This window comes from Stenella coeruleoalba (genome assembly GCF_951394435.1).
Source record: "Stenella coeruleoalba genome assembly, chromosome: 21".
NCBI lineage: Eukaryota > Metazoa > Chordata > Mammalia > Artiodactyla > Delphinidae > Stenella > Stenella coeruleoalba.
The window spans coordinates 22,121,516-22,143,053 of NC_137167.1; the positions used below are offsets into that span (position 1 = coordinate 22,121,516).

General features: G+C 41.7%; 1 protein-coding gene across 1 annotated transcript in view; it reads right to left on the bottom strand.

The window, feature by feature from the left end:
* LOC307179833 (coagulation factor XI-like) overlaps positions 1 to 21,538 on the bottom strand; it is a gene marked incomplete at both ends in the record, with an annotated part of 42,147 nt that overhangs the window by 12,281 nt on the left and 8,328 nt on the right. Inside the window, 4 exon segments of the mRNA XM_079909489.1 lie at positions 20,274 to 20,365; positions 20,368 to 20,395; positions 20,669 to 20,808; positions 21,367 to 21,462. Of these exon segments, the coding sequence (XP_079765615.1) occupies positions 20,274 to 20,365; positions 20,368 to 20,395; positions 20,669 to 20,808; positions 21,367 to 21,462 (356 nt within the window).

Consider the following 21,538-nt stretch of genomic DNA (forward strand, 5'->3'; position numbering starts at 1 on the left):
AGAATGTGTGTTCAGTGTGACTGCAACTGGGAAGCCATCGCGTCTCTTCCTAAAGTTTGGATTTTTCTTTTTGGTCACCGGTGCACAAAGCCTTTTTGTTTATTTCCATGTCAACAATTGCTTCAGAAAGTTCCCTCGTCCTGCAGTGGTCAAAATTATACCCACTCGGGGTGGGGGGAATTCCATTTTCATAGAGGCCTTTTACAAGCATGCGTGGTTTTATGTAGGATATTTCAGAAGTGTAAAAAACCACACACTACTCTCATAGAGTTTGTACAGTAAAACATTGCCTAATTCACGCCTGTGTCTGTCTGTCATATTGACATTATTAGAGTAAATCTAAGCCTCAATAAAGGGATACTAATGTTACAGTGTACGGAGAAGTGGGGGTACTGCTTTGATTATGGAATATCATTTGTCTAGCACTAAATACAGTCCAAAAAGCCTTTGTGCAACCAAGAAGTCCTTCAGGAGGAGAAGGGATAAACCGTAGTACATGCAGACAATGGAATATTATTCAGCACCAAAAAGAAATGAGCTACGAAACCATGAAAAGACGTGCAGGAAACAAAAAGGCATGTTACTAAGTAAAGAAAGCCAATCTGAACTGGCGATATACTGTACGATTCCAACAGTGTGACATTCTGGAAAAGGCAAAACTGTGGAGTCAGTAAACAGTTCAGTGGTTGCCGAGGGTAGGAGGTGGAGGGAGGGATGAATAGGCAGAGCACAGAGGATTTTTAGGGCAGTGAAAACACTCTGTATGATACCATAATGGTGGATACACATCGTTATACATTTGTCCAAACCTAAAGAACGTACAACACCAAGAGCCAACCCTAACGTAAACTGTGGACTCTGGGTGATTATGATGCGTCAGTGCAGGTTCATCCGTTAAAACACATGTACCACTTTGGTGGGGGGATGTTGACAATGGGGGAGGCGGTGCATATGTGGGGGCAGGTGGGTACACAGGAAAGCACTGCATCTTCCCCTCAGCTTTGCAGTGAACCTAAAATTGCTCTGAAAATTGTCTCAATAGAAGTTTTTGTTTGTTTGTTTGTTTGTTTTTGCGGTACGCGGGCCTTTCACTGTTGTGGCCTCTCCCGTTGCGGAGCACAGGCTCCGGACGCGCAGGCTCAGTGGCCATGGCTCATGGGCCCAGCCGCTCCGCAGCATGTGGGATCCTCCCGGATCGGGACACGAACCCGTGTCCCCTGCATCGGCAGGCAGACTCTCAACCACTGTGCCACCAGGGAAGCTCTCAATAGAAGTTTTTAGGGACTTCCCTGGTGGCGCAGTGGATAAGACTCCGCGCTCCCAATGCAGGGGGCTGGGGTTTGATCCCTGGTCAGGGAACTAGATCCCACATGCATGCCGCAATTAAGAGTTTGCACGCCACAACTAAGGAGCCCTCGAGCCGCAACTAAGATCTGGCACAACCAAAGTAAATAAATAAATATTTTAAAAAGTTTTTTATGAGGAATAACACACAAAGAAGATGTTTATATGAGATATCATGTTTGGCTAGTTTCAGTACAATGCTATCTAAAAGATACAGCCAGTTATATATTTGTATCTTCTGCTAAAACAGTATTTGAATGCCTCCAAGGCTATAAGCTTGCATGACTAGGACAAAAATAAAACCTATTGGGAAACGAAGAATCTAGAGGATGAGTTGGTGGGGGGAAACATTATGATTTCTACTTAGAAGCACTTTTTTTATCTCAGAAAAACACCCAGAACTCCTTCTGCTAATGCTGAATATTATTAATGACACGTTATAGTGGTATTAAAATACAGTTTTTGCTATACTTTTCCTATACACTGAGAGAAATGGATAAGGATTTTGCGATACACCTCTATTTTTGACTTAACTGCACTTTGTATATCCACACTAGCACACCAATATAAGGTAGGATAAAACACAGGTTTGCATGGGATGCTATGCTGGTATTTATTAATAGAACTCTACCTATACAGAAATAGTAGTAAAATAATAATAGGTTTTGTGTCAATTACTCAAGTATTTTTGGAGTAAATGATAAGATTGTGTTGAAAAGTAAATTGTAAGTTTCTTTGCTGAAGTTGCCGTGATTTTTTTCCTTTGCGTGTCCTTATATATAAAATGCTCACACGTGTCGCATGCCAGGATCTAAGCAGACAGAGAGGAGACCGAAGCTAAGCAAGGAGCCTGGGAAGCACAACCTGATCCAATTCATGCCACCAACTATAGCAAGTATAGCCCCCAAGTAACTCATTGTACAAAAGGCAAGCTTAGCCCTGGTGGAGGCTATTTCTGAGACCTAAGGATGTCCAGCTGTTAAGTAAGGCAGCGATAGAGAAGAAACTTACTGTGTCAGCTCATACTAAAACACCAAGCGGGCACTGGCATCATTTTGACTATTTACTCCGTGGCAGAAATACAGCCAGCCCGTGGGGGAGGGAGGAGGTATGTATGGTATTGGTGCGACAGGTATAAAGGAAGCAGGGTCTGCTACGGAAGCTTAAGGCAGATGAATAGAGATTTGGGGCAAGGTTCCAGTCAAAGTTGGCAGGAAGGGTACTGAAATCTTAGGCAGAGGAAATGGAGGCCTAATATCACTGCGATGAACTGGCCCAAGTGGTCCTTGTTAACAATAACCATAAAAATAATAACAGCCACCACCTAGTGGACGCTTGGTGTGTCCTGGCACATTATGTATATCATCTCATTTGGATTCAATTTTTACAACAACCCAATGTGGTAGTTACTAGCGTCTCCACTCTTAGAGGTGAGGAAAGTGAAATATTGAAAGATTTGGTAAGTTAGGCAAAGTCACACAAGCAGAGGTGGGATTGGAGGGCAGGCTTTCTTTCCGACTGTCCACACCCGTGCTACCAGATTCCACTAGGGGTTAAATCCTCTGACCAACTCTGTCCTGCTTAGAATTTGATGAGAATTAGATGATCTGAATCAACCGCTGGGTTTGTTGGAGATTTTACTGAAGGACTCTGAAACTCTCTTTTTTCCATACCACCCAACTGTACAGCATTACACTCAGTCAGTGAATATTCATTGTTCATTTTGGATTGTTGAAATCCAAGTTAGGAAGATTAAGGATAAAAATGATTGGAGCAACAACAGAACCTTCTCCTTTACTACCCCAGGATGAAGACTTAATGCTGCCTGGGAGAAAGCAGTTCTCTTCTCTATCGAGGCAGGATGCAATATGTATCTTCTCATAAATCATGATCCTTTGGGACCTGCCTGTACTTGCCATCTGCACAATTTTGAACAGTTGGTCAGTTATGTCAATTGACCCAAATTAATAAATGTACACATAACTTGAGTTAGACATCCAGTGGCTAGCCAAATGAACTAATGCAGGATGTCTTTTCCGGGATTCTCTATTCCCATGTGTATCTGGCATATAGTAAGCTCTCAGTAAAAGTTGGCTGCTCTTATGTGTGTTACTATTATTATGTACAAAGTAATCGATGTTACAGCTAAAAAGGTTTTAGATTGAGAGCCCTCTACTAAAATGCTTCTGTGTTTCTAGTGGCCATTAAACAGGACATCATTGGAGACTTTGGAGATTAGCTCATGAGCATCTCAACTCATTGAGACAACTCAGCTGTGCCTTTTCTTCTCTTAATGGCAGATCTTCTTACTCTCCAAGGCACTATTTAAACTATTTAAATAACTGATGAGATCATTACTGTTATCAGAAAAGTTCAGCCTGAGCAGCTATCTTTACTAGTAAATGTAAAGTATTTGTTTCAGTAGAACTTCTTACACGCTTCATAACACTACAGAAGAAGCAGGTAACAGCAGAGCAGAGACGCAGCTCCAGAACTTCTGGGTCCAAACAACAGTAAGAGTATATTAACCTAATGTTACATTTTTTTCAGTCTGAGGTGTGGTTAGAGTCAATCCTTTGTGTGAAGACAATTTCAGGTTGAATTTCTCTATGATTTTTTAAATCAAATGAACACGAAGCCCTTACCTGTCAATCAGACTCACACAAAATACATTTCATACCCAGCACAGACTGTTACTGATGATTAGTAAAATATATAACAAAAGTAATAGTATGTGCAACATCGGCACCCAGGAGTGCCCAGACCCATGACATAGAGCTTCCCGAGTCCCCATTTCTGCCAGGATGAGGCTTGGTGTCTGAGAGAGAAGTCTGTGGAGAATAGGTAATACAAAGCTGCGTGTAGGGGTCTCTCAGCTTACTTATCTTCCATATCATGTAGCTTCTTCTGGTTCCAGTGTTTATTCTTCAACACAGCTGCAGCCCACACATTGCAAGTTTATTGACAGTATGTGATCTATTCTAGACAGACACGGCATATCATGCTAAAAGCGTTACTAGATGAGTAATCCATGTATGGCAACCCTGAGAGACCCCGATTTAACGGTTCGCCTTTGCACAGGGTTCTGCTCATGGCCAGGTTTGCTTCTGGTGTTCATTAGGAGGGAGAAATTGTTTACAGACCTGCTAATAACCCTTTCCTTCCTAAGAAGGAGGAGAAGTGAGCTGGAAGTTCAAAGACGTTTGAAATACAAAGCAGCCAGCTGTTATTATCAGAACATCAAGTGCTATCAAGTGTCAACCACTTACGTTCCAGTCTGTTTTAACCTGAATGCTGCAGAGTGTTAAAATCACCATTGCTTGATATCACAGTGAATCAGAACTAAGATAAATTTAAGTGTGGGGGAAGAAAAAACTCTCCTGTCTCCTCCTTTTTAGAATCTTTTTAGAATCAGATTAAAAAGCAGTGGTAAATTAGCAATGAGAGATGGGTCTCTGAACACTTTGGACTTCTTTGGAAAATATTAAAAACAATGATTGACCTGCAATTCCTTTCTTGACAATGATTTATCATGACTTATTTGTCTTTGTGAGTTAAAGCTACCACTTTCTGACTGATTTTTATAAACCAGTGTACTATGCTAAGCACTTTTTAATTTATCTCAATCAAACCTACAACAGCCTTGTGTGATAGGTAATTATGTCTAATTTGCAAAAAAGAAATTATTCTCTCAGAGGAAAATGATTTTCAATGGAAGCGCGAGGAGCAATGGGCCAGATGTGAGCTCATGCTTTTCTCTTTCCAATCCACTGTCCTCATAGCCACCACATCATAATTGTGCCTCCACCTGAGATGTTCCTCTTGTGCTCATCCCGGAAAATTTCTGCATATTTTTTTTGCCATCTGACTCAAATATAATTTCTTCTGTTGAGCCTTTCTTGACTGTCAGGCAGAATTCATTACTCTCAGTGATTGTCCTGGGTATTGCGTATGTACCTCTTTCAAAGTACTTTTTACGCTCCTACAACTGTGTATCTGTCTCTTCCTGGAGACTCTGAGATCCCGTAGGGTCTTGGTCTCTCTCATTTTATTGGTCTCTCTTTTACTTGGTCTCTCTCATTTTATTGTATTCCTAATATCCAGCATAGTGTACACTTAGTAAAATCACTATATGTTTGTTATTTGAAAGAATAAATGGTGAAAACTATTTCACGAATTAGCTAAGATAGAATCCAGACTGTATATGCATGTAGTGTAAAATCAGAGAGAACACAAGCATGAGTGCTAATTGGGCGGCATTGTGTAGGTGGAGCTCGCCTCTCAAATGAGGCTGATGAGTAATTTCCAGATAGGTTTCTGACATTTAGAATGAGCTGCAATTCATCTACTTGCCAAGTTTATTATTCCTGTGGGTGATGCTCCCAAAGATATTTGTGCTTCAACTTATTTGTTGTACTCAGTAAAAGGTTATATATAAACCAAGTTACAAATGAGTAGGTAGGATCATGTTGCATCTGATTTTAAACAGTATGTATAACCAAGACTGTGTAGAAAGGGGACAAGTTGTACTCTTCACTCCCCCACTCTTTGAAGAGTTCAGTACACCAAACGTTTGCCAGCCTAAGTGGTTGACATAGAGATGAATAAGGCATATTTGTTCATTTCAAGGGTGGTGGGTGACAGGAACTCTCAGAAAAAATGTTCGAGAGCAATGCTCAAGTGCAGGTCCACATAAACAAAGGAGAGCAGAGGAAAGATTGGAGCCTAATCACAAATAATAGCATCGCTGCTCATTCCAAGGTCAAGGCTGTGACATGCAGACCTCACTGGAGTTCAATAACCATGTACAGGGTTATTCTTTCAGCAAAAGTGAGTACATTGATAAGCAAAACTAGGAATCACGTGACTTCATATGGTGCCTAAATGCATTAAGCACTCCCACAAGCATCACTGTCAGGTTGAAATGGCCTCGTTTCACCACTCCCCGATTCGTAGATGTGTGGAAAACCAGAGAGGGGAGCAGCAGTGTCAAGGGATGCCTTCATCAATGCCCACCTCAAATAAGCATACCCTCTAAATAGAAGAGAAGGCCCTTCAGCCACCTTCCATCAGAATCAACATTCCTACATTATTTTTTGTAGCAATTGGGAGCCATGAATGATGCTAAGTGGCCTCCCAAGAGTCAGCCTTGAGATGTTTGCTTTTGGCAGAATGTCGGACTAGATATTCTGAGGGGCCCTTTCACTGGAAAACACCTACGTCCTGCATTAAACATCTTTCAGAGCTGTAAGTACTAAGTTTTATTCACATAAAACCAAAGTCCCTGTAAGGTACAGCAGTCAGGACCAGAAAGGTGAGTGGTACCCCGGACTACACTCCCCTCCCACCCCCGCCTCCATGAAGCTGAAGTGCTTCTGAGTCAGAAGTGCTCCCTGGATCTTGGCAAGAGAAGATGCATTTCCTCTCTAGAGAAAAACATTGCGACCACTCAGGCTTTTCAAGTATTAAATTAAACCAAATATTTTTGCATTAAAGTGACTGACTCTGTAATCAAAATTTTTTGCACAGAGAAATTACAGGCCCAGATGGCTTTACAAGTAAAATCTTCAACAAAAGCCAGATGCTCAGAAATACATCTAGCGAGAGATGTTTAAAAATAGCATGGAGAACACTAGAAAACTGTGCTGAAAGACAATAACAAAGACAAAAGCCACGGAGAAAGTCTATGTTCCTGGGTAGGAAAACTCAGTATCATAAAGCTCCAAGCAGTGTACTCAATAGTATTCACTCTCCAAATTAATCTAGGTTCAACCCAATTCCAGTCAAACCCCTATAGTTTCTGTTTTTTCTTTCTCTTCTTTTTTTTTTTTGACAAACTTGACAATATGGTTCTAAAATTAAGATGGAGTAGCAAACACCTAAGAATAGACAAGATGCTGAAGACAAAGAATTGGAGAAATCATTTTCTACCACAGAGGAAGACATATTGCAAAACATGGTCAATTAAGAAAATGTGGTGCTGACGCTAAAATCAACAGACTGAGAAGAGGAACGCAATAAAGAGCGGAGAACTAGACTAACACGTATACGCAAAACCGAAGTAAGAAAGCAGTGGTGGCATTGCAGATAACTGAAAAAAGGATCAAGCTTCCAAAACAGCCCTGGGACAATTGGTTATCCATGTGGGGAAAATTGACCCCCTTCTACACACCATATCCCAAAATAAGTTCCTGATGGATGAAAGACTTAAATGCAGTACAAAAAAACTTCAGATCTTCTAGAAGAAAATTAGGAAAATCATTTTATAAACTTAATAGTGAAGAAGGGCTTTCAATAAGACCTAAAACTACTACTAATAAAAGACGGATAACTATATCAGATTCTTTACTTAAAGTACATCAGAAGACTTTATAAAGAACGTTAAAAGGACAACCCATTGGGAATTCCCTGGCGGTCCAGTGGTTAGGACTCACTTTCACTGCCATGAAAGCAAGTGGCACAGGTTCAATCCCTGGTTGGGGAACCGAGATCCCGCAAGCTGCGTAATACGGCCAAAAAATTAAATAAAATAAAAAAGGACAACTCGTAAGCTGGGAGGAGATACATGCAATACATATAACTGAGAAAAGAATCATATTTAAGACTGCTACCTGTCAAAAAGAAAAACCCCCAAACAAGTAGAATAACAGGCAAAAGACATGAAGAGTTATTTCAAAGAGAAGGAAGCCAAATTACAAATAACTACAAGATATTTACCCTCACTAACTTTTCAGGAAATATGTCTTGAGATCTCAATGAAGCACAATTTTATAAACATTAGTTTGGAAAAATAAAGATCTGATTATTCAAATTGCTATAGCAACTTACATAATAAATTATTATAACAGTCAATATGGCAGTACCTCATAAATTTGAATACTTGCCTAGTAGCCTAGCATAAAAGTGTCATGATATCATTGTTCACAATAGAAATTGTCAATGACCTGATATCCACTGATAAAAAAATGAATAAATGTATTTTGCCTGCTAGAACATGATTTGGCAGAAAATCAGTTAGCTCCTGTTACCTGAAATAACTTGAAAAAATCTTGGAAACATAATATTGAATGAAATGGCAATTTTCTGAAAACTGCATACAGTCTAGGAAAAAAAATTTATGTAACTTAAAAACAAACGAAATTTAATATAATTTTTTCCATTTTGTGACTAAATTTTTAAAAAAGTTTTTAAAAGAGGTAATGCTAAGCATTATCTTGGGGGAAGAGGAAGTAATAAAATGAAGAAAATTCACACAGGTTGATTAAAGGTATTTGGGGGAGGAGAGGAGTCCACAGGTGTTCCTTTTGTTATTATGCTTCATTGTAGGTAACATATAGTTTTTGTCTTCAGCAAACATTTTACAATATCTTTGAAGAGTTAGTATTAAGACATTATTTCTTCAGCTAAACAAAGACACTGAAGCAAGTGTTTTCATTAAGTATTTGCTGTAACATAGAAGGAACAGCAAATCTGAGCATCGTCTGCACAGAGTAACAGCTAGAAATGCTCTCCCATAAAAAGGTGATGATTTGAGGAGACGCTCCAAAAAGAAAGAACAGAGTTCTCTTTGTTCTAATGTTAAGTGTGTGGTCTTTAGGATTTTGAAAATCTTACCATAACTGGCGATTACGATGGCAGCATGTATAATAAAATGAGCTCCAAACTGAAGTTTAGATCCATTGTTTAAACTCAGATTTATCACTAATTAGCTTTGTGATTATGGGGAAATCACTTAATCTCTTGAGCCTCATATTCTGCATCTGTAAAATGTAGCTGATTTATGAGCGTTGATGTTTTCCCTAACTACTCTCTTAGCAACTTTCAAGGATACAATACAGTGGGTTTTTTTTTGCGGTACGCGGGCCTCTTACTGTTGTGGCCTCTCCCGTTGCGGAGCACAGGCTCCGGATGCGCAGGCTCAGCGGCCATGGCTCACGGGCCCAGCCGCTCCGCGGCATGTGGGATCTTCCCGGACCGGGGCACGAACCCGTGTCCCCTGCATCAGCAGGCGGACTCTCAACCACTGCGCCACCAGGGAAGCCCCAATACAGTGTTCTTAACAATAATCCCCATGCTGTGAATTAGGTCCCCAGAACTTATTCATCTTGTAACTGGAAGTTTGTACCCTTTGACCAGCAACTCCTCATTTCCCCCACTTGCTAGCAACCACCATTCTGCTCTCTGTGTCGGTCACTTTGGCTTTTTGATTTCACATGTAATTGAGATCATTCAGTAATTGTGCTGCTTTGACGTATTTCACTTACGGTAATACTTTCAAGGTTCATCCAAGTTTCCACAAATTATAGGATTTTCTTTTTTTATGGCTAAATAATATTCCATTGTATATATTTATGCATTATATATATATATATATTATACATAATATATATAATGGCAGGACATCTCACTGCAGTGCTGGAGCCTTGGGTGCAGTGGAGGGACCACCAGGCTCTGCCACTAGCTGACCCTGGAAGCTTTCTGGATTTGTTTTCTTACAAGTATTGATTATTCTTGGTTTGAAACTTATTTCCAAAGTGCCCCAGGGGTTTCTCAGTCTCTGTTCCAGGGGCACGGGTGGTGCTGGAGCTCCTGTCCCGGCTTATCAATTCTGTATTCATCTCATTTTTTAAAAATTTATTTATTCATTTTTTATTTTTGGCTGCATTGGGTCTTTGTTGCTGCACGTGGGCTTTCTCTAGAGACTTGAGGACGCGGAGACAGGGAAGGGTAAGCTGGGACGAAGTGAGAGAGTGGCATGGACATATATACACTACCAAATGTAAAATAGATAGCTAGTGGGAAGCAGCCGCATAGCACAGGGAGATCAGCTCAGTGCTTTGTGACCACCTAGAGGGGTGGGATAGGGAGGGTGGGAGGGAGGCTCAAGAGGGAGGGGATATGGGGATACATGTATATGTATAGCTGATTCACTTTTTTATACAGCAGAAACTAACACACCATTGTAAAGCAATTATACTCCAATAAAGATGTTAAAAAAAAGAAGTTGGCATTATTTTAAAATTCATTAATTATATTTTAGATTCACTCATTGTTTTTGAAAGAAAAAAATTAAAATATCTGAACTATAATATCATTTTCATAAGTTCTCCCAATGAAACATCATTTAACATGTCCCATTCATATAATTAACAACTGCGTTTTAAAAGTTTCTTTCCCAGTCTCTTACGCTCAGGAATAAAATGACAGTTACAGGCCTCAGAATCTATTGGAATGATTATTCTTGGCTGAACTGGCTAGTTGGCAACACAGTTCATTTTGTTAGTTTGTTGCTAAGAGTCGAATATTTTTGGCATTAGCATCTTTGAGTCCTCTGCTTTGTGGCTGTTGTTGCCTGGGGTAACTTTAGAAGTCAGATCTTGAGCTGAAATTCACTCTGAAATAATACTTTTATGTGAAAGTTTGCTGTGTACTCTAAGACTATACTCTCTTCCTTAGATATACAATTTAATGGCAATGTTGGAATAAAATATGACTTCCTAAGGCCTCATTTCCCCCCGAAGTATGTGGCACTCAAATAAATATCTGCCCAACAGGCACCTCTTAGCAGAGGGCCACCATCTAGACTCACTTTACGAAGGGACCTATCTTTTTTCTTCCACAGATGGTGATTCTAGTTTAACGGTGTAGTGGCCGAGGCGTTTCGAGCCCATCCCTGCGATGTCCAGGCACAGCTTGCGGGTAGAAGTTTCTAAAGAGCTTTGTGGGAGCCAGATAAAGACGGGTAGGTAGTACCTGTCACTTTTCATGGGCTCTGCACAACTTGCCCTTGACAATACTTAAGTATCTCTGGTTAGTAGGAATAACAATTTTTTATAGGGTGCTCGAACTAACACTGGACTCCAGTAATTTTTGAAAACTCGAGGGCTACAAATTGAAGACACGCTAAGGTAGAACAGCGAGGGGAATGACATTTAAGGCGTCAAGAAATTTCTCAATTCTAGACTCTAGAGTCTAGAATTAGTCTTCCGTTCACAGACTAACTGCTGCGCCCTCTGGTGGGCACACGTGGAAGCTCTGACGATTTCACACTGCCCTTTCCACGACTTGCACCTACATCACTCTTCCCTAGATTTTCTTCCCACCAGTTTTTAAATTTTTTTGAAGTCACTAGCCAGCTGGCCGACTTACTAGACACTGTCCACAAGTCAGGGAAGATTTGTAGTCCAGGCCTTTTCTCTGTCCACAGATAGTGGACAAACCCAAATACTGATGCACATTCTGTCCCTAAGAGGGTTTCTTTGTCAAAGTTGTGAAATAGTATAAGCTTCAGCCCCAAGCCAGCTGGTCTCTGCAAGCTGGGGGGCCAGGGAAACACAGCCGGAAAGGAAACCTTGAGGAGGAACTTGACTCACGGAGTCTTGGAGTGGTTGTATCTCCATCCACTTCCAAACGTGGGATGTGTGTGTGTGTGTGTGTGTGTGTGTGTGTGTGTGTGTGTGTGTGTGTGTTGAGGGGAGGTGTATTTTTCTTTTTTTTTTCCCTATCACCAAGCCCTCAGAACTCAAAGGTTTTTGCTTGTTTGTTTTAAATATTGCATCGTGATCTTTACGATACTGAGTAATTAAGGGAGGGGATTCCGTTCCCATGTGGAGCAAAGCAAAGGTGGGGAAGAGACTGGAAATGACCAGACGGTTGCGGGGTGGTAGAAAGTGCTGCAACAGCTGAAGGGAAGCCACAGAGAGATGGCAAGAAGTCCTGAGGCTTGTGACTCAGCAAGGTGGCAAGTGACAACGGGAATGGCTTGGTGGAAGACAGTTGATCACTCCCTCTGCAGTCCTAGAGGTCTTTAGGAGCACACCTTGGTACCCAGGACCCAGTGTCACCCGCTGCTGAGGATTCCTGTAGTTAGTCACTAAGGGGAAGTGAGGGGTCCCCAAAGGGGGGTGGGGGCTCTGGAGCACGTGGTTTAAAAGACAAACTACTGTCTAGGGACTCGATATTTACAACAATTATATTTGAAAAGTCAAGCGACTTTGAATTGGAAGCAGTTGATTTGATCTAATGTTTCCAGATACTACATATACATAGAATTTGTTTACTTATAAATTAAATGCATTCTGTCCAGATGCTATGGTTTAAAATGTGGCAAAAGGAGGTATCAAAGTGCCATCTAGAGGGAAAGTGGAGAATTGAGCAGAAAATACTTGAAAAACTTCTTGTCTTTTCTTTCTTTTTCCCCCTGTAGAAGCAACAACATGATATTATGTTATAATGATAATAATAATACCTTATCTTGCATGGTGGTACAAGGAGTAAAACACACAGCAGGCACTCCACAAGAGGGACATATTGTAATATTCTTTTTTTTTAAATTAATTAACTTATTTATTTATTTTTGGCTGCATTGGGTCTTTGTTTCTGCGCGCGGGCTTTCTCTAGTTGCTGCGAGCGGGGGCTCCTCTTTGTTGTGGTGCACAGGCTTCTCATTGTGGTAGTTTCTCTTGTTGGGGAGCACGGGGGCTTCAGTAGTTGTGGCATGCGGGCTCAGTAGTTGTGGCACACGGGCTTAGTTGCTCCACGGCATGTGGGATCTTCCCGGACCAGGGCTGGAACCCATGTCCCCTGCATTGACAGGCAGATTCTTAACCACTGCGCCACCAAGGAAGTCCCATATTGTAATATTCTTACTTGCATTCTTTTCTTATTCTTGTTAGTCAAAATGGTGTTACTATATTTATTAATGATACTAATTGCTGGGCCCACTGAATTTTAAGTCTAAGATATCCACTTAACAAGCTGTTCACTTTTTTTTTTTAATTTCCTCTTTGACTTCTTCAGTGATCTCTTGGTTATTTAGTACTGTATTGTTTAGCCTCCATGTGTTTGTACTTTTTACAAATTTTTTCCCTGTAATTGATATGTAGTCTCATAGTGTTGTGGTCGGAAAAGATATTTGAAACGATTTCAAGTTTCTTAAATTTACCAAGGCGGGCTTCCCTGGTGGCGCAGTGGTTGAGAGTCTGCCTGCCGACGCAGGGGACACGGGTTCGTGTCCCGGTCCGGGAAGATCCCACATGCCGCGGAGCGGCTGGGCCCATGAGCCATGGCCGTTGAGCCTGCGCGTGCGGAGCCTGTGCTCCGCAATGGGAGAGGCCACAACAGTGAGAGGCCCGTGTACCGCAAAAAATAAAATAAATAAATAAATAAAATTTACCAAGGCTTGATTTGTGACCCAAGATATGATCTGTCCTGGAGAATGTTCCATGAGCACTTGAGAAGAAAGTGTATTCTGTTGTTTTTGGATGGAAGGTCCCATAAATATCAATTAAGTACATCTTGTTTAATGTATCATTTAAAACTTGTGTTTCCTTATTTATTTTCATTTTGAATGATCTGTCCATTGGTGAAAGTGGGGTGTTAAAGTCCCCTACTATGATTGTGTTACTGTCGATTTCCCGTTTTATGGCTGTTAGCATTTGCCTTATGTATTGAGGTGCTCCTATGTTGGGTGCATAAATATTTACAATTGCTATCTCATCTTGGATCGATCCCTTGATCATTATGTAGTGTCCTTCTTTGTCTCTTGTAATAGTCTTTATTTTAAAGTCCATTTTGTCTGATATGAGGATTGCTATTCCAGCTTTCTTTTGATTTCCATTTGCATGGAATATCTTTTTCCATCCCCTCACTTTCAGTCTGTATGTGTCCCTAGTTCTGAAGTGAGTCTCTTGTAGACAGCATATATGTGGGTCTTGTTTTTGTCTCCATTCAGCCAGTCTGTGTCTTTTGGTTGGAGCATTTAATCCATTTACATTTAAGGTAGTTATCGATATGTATGTTCTTATTACCATTTTCTTAATTGTTTTGGGTTTGTTTTTGTAGGTCTTTTCCTTCTCTGTGTTTTCTGCCTAGAGAAGTTCCTTTAGCATTTGTTGTAAAGCTGGTTTGATGGTGCTGAATTCTCTTAGCTTTTGCTTGTCTGTAAAGGTTTTAGTTTCTCTGTCAAATCTGAATGAGATCCTTGCTGGGTAGAGTACTCTTGGTTGTAGGTTTTTCCCTTTCATCACTTTAAATATGTCCTGCCACTCCCTTCTGGCTTGCAGAGTTTCTGCCAGAAGATCAGCTGTTAACCTTATGGGGATTCCCTTGTATGTTATTTGTTGTTTTTCCCTTGCTGCTTTTAATATTTTTTCTTTGTATTTAATTTTTTATAGTTTAATTAATATGTATCTTGGCGTGTTTCTCCTTGGTTTTATCTTGTGTAGGACTCTGTGCTTCCTGGACTTGATTAACTATTTCCTTTCCCATATTAGGGAAGTTTTCAAGTATAATCTCTTCAAATATTTTCTCAGTCCCTTTTTTAATCTCTTCCTCTTCCAGGACCCCTATAATTCAAATGTTGTTGCATTTAATGTCCCAGAGGTCTCTGAGACTGTCCTCAATTCTTTTCATTCTTTTTTCTTTATTCTGCTCTGCGGTAGTTATTTCCACTATTTTATCTTCCAGGTCACTTATCCGTTCTTCTGCCTCAGTTATTCTGCTATTGATTTCTTCTAGAGAATTTTTAATTTATTGTGTTGTTCATCATTGTTTGTTTGCTCTTTTGTCCTTCTATGTCCTTGTTAAACGTTTCTTGTATTTTCTCCATTCTATTTCCAAGATTTTTGATCATCTTTACTATTATTACTCTGAATTCTTTTTCAGGTAGACTGCCTATTTCCTCTTCATTTGTTTGGTCTGGTGGGTTTTTATCTTGGTCCTTCATCTGCTGTGTATTTCTCTGTCTTCTCGTTTTGATTAACTTACTGTGTTTGGGGTCTCCGTTTTGCAGGCTTCAGGTTCGTAGTTCCCATTGTTTTTGGTGTCTGCCCCTAGTGGGTAAGGTTGCTTCAGTGGGCTGTGTAGGCTTCCTGGTGGAGGGGACTGGTGCTTGTGTTCTGGTGGATGAGGCTGGATCTTGTCTTTCTGGTGGGCAGGAACGAGTCTGGTGGTGTGTTTTGGGTTGTCTGTGAACTTATTATGATTTTAGGCAGCCTCTCTGCTAATGGGTGGGGTTGTGTTCCTGTCTTGCTAGTTGTTTGGCATAGGGTGTCCAGCACTGTACCTTGCTAGTCATTGAGTGGAGCTGGGTCTTAGCGTTGAGATGGAGATCTCTGGGAGAGCTTTCACCATTTGATATTACATGGGGTTGGGAGGTCTCTGGTGGACCAGTGTCCTAAACTCAGCTCTTCCACATCAGAGGCTCAGACCTGACTCCCGGTTGGAGCACCAAGACCCTGTCAGCCACATGGCTCAGAAGAAAAGGGAGGAAAAAAGAGAGAAAGAAAGGAAGGAAGGAAGGAAGTTATGAAAATGAAAATAATTAATTATTATTAAAAAGAAAAAAGTAATAAAAAAAGAAAAAACAAAAAAGCAAGCAAGAAAGAAGAGAGCAATCAAACCAAAAAACTAATCCACCAATGATAACAAGTGCTAAAAACTATACTAGAAAAAAAAAAAAAAAGGACAGACAGAACCCTAGGACAAATGGTAAAAGCAAAGCTATACAGACAAAATCACACAAAGAAGCATAGACATATACACTCACAAAAAGAGTAAAAGACACATTTATCTATATATAAAGAAAGGAAGAGAGCCAAATCAATAAACAAATATACCAATGATAATAAACTCTAAATACCAAACTAAGATAAACATAAAACCAGAAACAAATTAGATGCAGAAAGCAAACCCCAAGTCTACAGTTGCATCCAGATTCCACAGCCTCAATTTTGGGGTGATTCGTTGTCTATTCAGGTATTCCACAGATGCAGGTACATCAAGTTGATGGTGGAGATTTAATCCACTGCTCCGAGGCTGCTGGGAGAGATTTCCCTTTCTCTTCTTTGTTCTCACAGCTCCAGGGGTTCAGCTTTGGATTTGGCCCCGCCTCTGCATGTACGTCAGCGGAGGGCGTCTGTTCTTCGCTCAGACAGGACGGGGTTAAAGGAGCCGCTAATTCGGGGGCTCTGGCTCACTCAGGCCGCGGAGAGGGAGGGGTACGGATGCGGGGCGAACCTGCAGCGGCAGAGGCCGGCGTGACGTTGCACCAGCCTGAGGCGCGCCATGCGTTCTCCCGGGGAAGTTGTCCCTGGATCCCGGCACCCTGGCAGTGGCGGGCTGCACAGGCTCCCCGGAAGGTGGTTGTGGATAGTGACCTGTGCTTGCTCACAGGCTTCTTGGTGGCAGCAGCAGCCTTAGCGTCTCCTGCCCGGCTCTAGCTGCGGCTCGCGCCCGCCTCTAGAACTCCTTTAAGCAGCGCTCTTAATCCCCTCTCCTCCCCTCTCCTCGCACACCAGGAAACAAAGAGGGAAGAAAAAGTCTCCTGCCTCTTTGGCAGGTCCAGACTTTTTCCCAGACTCCCTCCCGGCTAGCCTAGCCGTGGCGCACTAGCCCTCTGCAGGCTGTGTTCACGCCACCAACCCCAGTCATCTCCCTGCGCTCATACCGAAGCCCGATCCTCAGCTCCCAGCCCCGCCCGCCCCGGCGGGTGAGCAGACAAGCCTCTCGGGCTGGTGAGTGCTCGTCGGCACCGATCCTCTGTGTGGGAATCTCTCCGCTTTGCCCTCCGCACCCCCGTAGCTGCGCTCTCCTCCGCGGCTCCGAAGCTTCCCCCCCACCACCACCCACAGTCTCCGCCCGCGAAGGGGCTTCCTAGTGTGTGGAAAGCTTTCCTCCTTCACAGCTCCCTCCCACTGGTGCAGGTCCTGGCCCTATTCTTTTGCCTCTGTTTTTTCTTTTTCCTTTTGCCCTACCCAGGTACGTGGGGAGTTTCTTGCCTTTTGGGAGGTCTGAGGTCTTCTGCCAGCGTCCAGTAGGTGTTCTGTAGGAGTTGTTCCACGTGTGGATGTATTTCTGATGTATTTGTGGGGAGGAAGGTGATCTCTGCGTCTTACTCCTCCGCCATCTTGAAGGCCCCCCGTATTCTTTTTTAAGGTACCTTCCCAACCAAGGTCGCGAGTGCCCGTTGACTGTTTATTTCACAGTGTCTGAGCATTAACACAGACCCTCACAGGATATGGAAGTTTCTGCCTGGGTACAGCACAGTGTCCTTTGAAAGTTTCTTGGAGTTACAAAGTGTGCACACGTTCCCCGGGGGTGTTGGGTGCAGTGGGGAAGCTGCCTCAGTAGATAAAAGATAAATGTTGACACTTCTTTAGAAAGAGCAAGTAAAGCAAACACATACATGCACAATCATAATCTCCACCTGGGAATCCCACCACATACTACGACGTTTATAATAAAACTGTCTGATGCTCAAGGGCAAAAGAGAGACAACTGTTCATTGAATATCTGTTTTGTGCCAGTTGCTGCAGCGGGTATTTTAAATATAGTCTCTTCTCGGAAAGTCTGAACTAAATGGATAATGACAATAATTTCTGTACTTCATGTAGCACATACTTCTACACAGTTGGGTGAGCACTTGATCCAATGTGACTGGTGTCCTTATGAGAAGAGGCGGAGAGACCCAGGAGACAAGGCCATGTAAAGACAGAGGCAGAGATCAGAGTGGTGCTGTCACAAGCCAAGGAAGGCCTAGGGCTACCAGAGCTGGAAGAGGCCAGGAAGGACCCTCCCCTGCGGGCCTCAGAGGGGGCTTCTAGCCTTCAGAGGGATTTCAGGCTTCTAGCCTTCAGAACTGGGAAAGAAAGAATTTCTGTTGTTTTAAAGCATTCAGTTAGTGGCAAATTGTTACTGAAACCCTAGGAAATTAAAACTATATCTGAAGATGAGGGATCATCAAGAGAGGCAGTGAGGCTGAGTGTGTGTTAAGTATTGTGGTTACTGGAAATATTCCTTTTCATTCTCTCCATCTCTCTCCCCAGCTCTTCTCCCCCCGCCCTCCGACAGACAGACAGACAGACAGACACACACACACACACACACACACACACACACACACACACACACAGTCACATTCCTAATTGAAAAATTGCTCAGAAGAGTTAGTTTCAGTTTGTCGATGGCTTTGGGAAGGACAGAAAGAAAGATAGAAGCTTGCCCTGCTCTGATGAATGAGCACCGCGTACATACCCCGTGAGGGAAATGGGTTGGATGTAGGGAGAGGCCCCCAGAGAAGCCTTCCTCAGGGTACCTGGCGGCCTCAGAACGTCTCATGGAGAGGCAGGCTAAGAAAGGAAACCATTGCCTCAGCACAGGACTACCATTCACTGCTGCTGGAGCCTCAGGGCAGTAGGTAAATTCTCTAAATGTGAATTTTAAAGACATTAACCAGAATGTAGAAAATTCTCTCGTACAAGGACAGGGAAAGGCCCATTCTGACTCAGGTTGATGGAGGATGTGGGAAAAGCCCATAAGAAAGGAATATTAGAGGACAAGGCAGGACCCACAAGGTAAAGGGAGAAGTGGGTCTGAACAGGACCAGTTGGGGACATGCCTCTTTATCAGAATGGATCAGAGTTTCCCTGAGTCTTTGATGAGGTAGGACAGTAGCTCAGGCCTTATTGCCATTCCAGTTGTTTGATTCTGGGGGTTTTGTTTGTTTGTTTGCTTTTGTTTTTATTGTTTCTTCTTCAGACAAATTCCTTTTTATCCCAGTCTTTGAACCTTCCCTAAACTCTCTTCTTCCTTAACTTCTCGTAGAACCCTGTGCTTCCCTCTCATTTCCATTTACAATTATATCATATATTTTATACATGTGTAATTATTTTATTTTTGTGGCTCCTGCTAGCTAGACCGGAAGGTTCAGGAAGGTAGGGATCTATTTATTGGCTCACTACTGTATCCCACCAGCTCAGTCTGTTCAAGAAATACTGCACATATTGGATTGAATATTGGCATAAGTGGTTGACACGGATTGAAAACTGGTGGAGACAACGAAAATTCTAGATTATGAAACTATATCAGCAACAATAACCAGGTGAATATTTGCACTATATAACCAGGTAAATATTTACAGAGAACACCCCAGTACTGAGAATACTTTCAAGATGCTGAAGACGTTACTGTAACCATCCATTTATTCCCAAATCGTTTTCCCCGTAGTATGGATGTATTTTATTTTGATTTCTGTCAATACATTTATCATCTATAAACGTAGATTTGTAAACCCACACTCACAGAGGCAGCTTATTTTAGGAGGTCTTTAGCTTAGCCCCTCATCTTCATCAGCCCTCCCCTACCCAAAACTATGCAAATAAATATGAAATCCACGCACAAATAGTTTTCTAGGCAAGAACACCTTTAAGATTCGTCCCCTAACGTCCCACTTCCAGGTGAATTGCCGCTTTTAATCCTTTCCCATACAGAAATTCTGGAACCCACATTCACACTCACTCATAGCTCGTCTCTACCCAAACTAATTTTAAAAATATTAAAAAATGACGTGACAAGAATTCTTGATTATTCTGAAAACCTGCCATCAAATTCAGTCAAGTTCTTTCTTTACAAAAGAGATGTGTGCATGTACGCAGAGCCCAGAGTCTCGCGATTTGATGGTGACTGCCCTTGTTTCCATTTTCTCCAGTTCCCATTTTCATTTAACAAATCTTTTTACAGTGGTTTCTTTGAGCAGTTCTACCTGATCCTTTGGTGCCACTACCTGATTCTTTTCTGGTCTATCTGGGTATGTTTTCATCCTCAAATATCTTAATCTTATAGTATTCGTTTGGCTCAGGAAAGGTGCAACCAGCGAGCAAGAGACTGGGTGCTGATCGCCCTCTGCTAATGGCGAAACTGGGGGCATTGCAAATGACAGGTTTGGTGTGTTCTTACCAAAACCAAGCCCCTTCAATCTGTTACAGTCTCAGAATTGTAGCCTGTGGAGGAAGATGACGGTGCAGTGTCTTCTTGGGTGAAATCCAAACCCTCTTCCAGGGAATAACCTGGCTTACCCTTCAGGGAGTCAAATGGCATCTGGGGACTCTTTCAAGCTGCTTTGCGTTTTCTCCAAAATCCAGTCCACGTACTCGACCACGTTGGTGTAAACACCTGGCCGCTCCCTTTGGCCACAGCCTTCGCCCCAGCTCGTGATGCCTACCAAGTGCCAGACCTCGTTGTGCTTACAAGACAGGGGGCCCCCCGAATCTCCCTATGACAAATGGAGGAAAGAAAAGGCACGCAGATCAGTTCAGACACTTCTCATCTTAAATACACTTTCATCAGTGTGATTTCACCTAGAATTCTGTCTTGGCCCTTTAATAAACTTCAAAGAACCGGATTTCTTGTTTTTCCCTCAGTCTATCAGATTTCAGGGTTAGGAAAACAAATCCACTGTGTTCCCCGCTCATTGGCAGAAGACTGCTTTAAAAATGCATGAAACATTCTAATGTGAGTGTATTCAGTTGGCTGAGAACACTGTTACCTTGCAGGCATCCTTCCCTCCTTCTTTGTAGCCTGCGCAGACCATCTTATTAGTTATTTTATGCCCTCTGTATCCTGCCTGGCATTCTTCATTTGTCACCAAGGGTACCCGGGCTTTCTGGAGAGTATTGAGTATTTTGTCTGAAAAAAATTTTTAGTTTGTTAATGGAACAACTACTTATATATAATATATATACAAATTTAAATATATGTATTTAAAATCAAAACCATACCTATCTAAAAATCTAGAAGGAAAAAAAATATTAGGTTTACTTCATAGATCTTTTATAATTACAGAGTATAGAGAAGATGTTATTCTCACTATTGTGAGTACCGTTTTGTTAATGTTAATTAAGTCCAAAATTAATTACGGCTCTAACTGGAATTACTTCCCAGAGAAAATAATTGGATAACAGGCTAAGACATTTACTGAAAAGTGCTAGGTTTTGAATTAAACTGCATTAAAAACAATGTCTTTAAAGAAATTGTCATATATAAATTTCCAGTCAAACAGACGAGGTGCCGTCTTCACTTGAGTGATTTTTGTCTTTCCATCTTTATTAATATGTTTTCTGCAATTGAATAATATTATTATTTTACTCTCATTTTAGCTGTATGAATTGATATAGCAGAAAAGCTTACGACTAAATTGTGTTCTGTATCTCGAGCTGGAGCACACAGAGAAACATCATTTCTTACCTCTTAATTTTTTGTACCCCCATCCAGTCACCCAGCACTCAGTATATGTCACATTTCTATCTCCTTTGGAAGGTAGGCAGATGGGTCGTTGAGAATCTAAATTTTAAAAATCACAGTTTAATGATCAGAAACAAAATACATCTTCTTTCCCAGGAAAAACTTCCTTCATGTT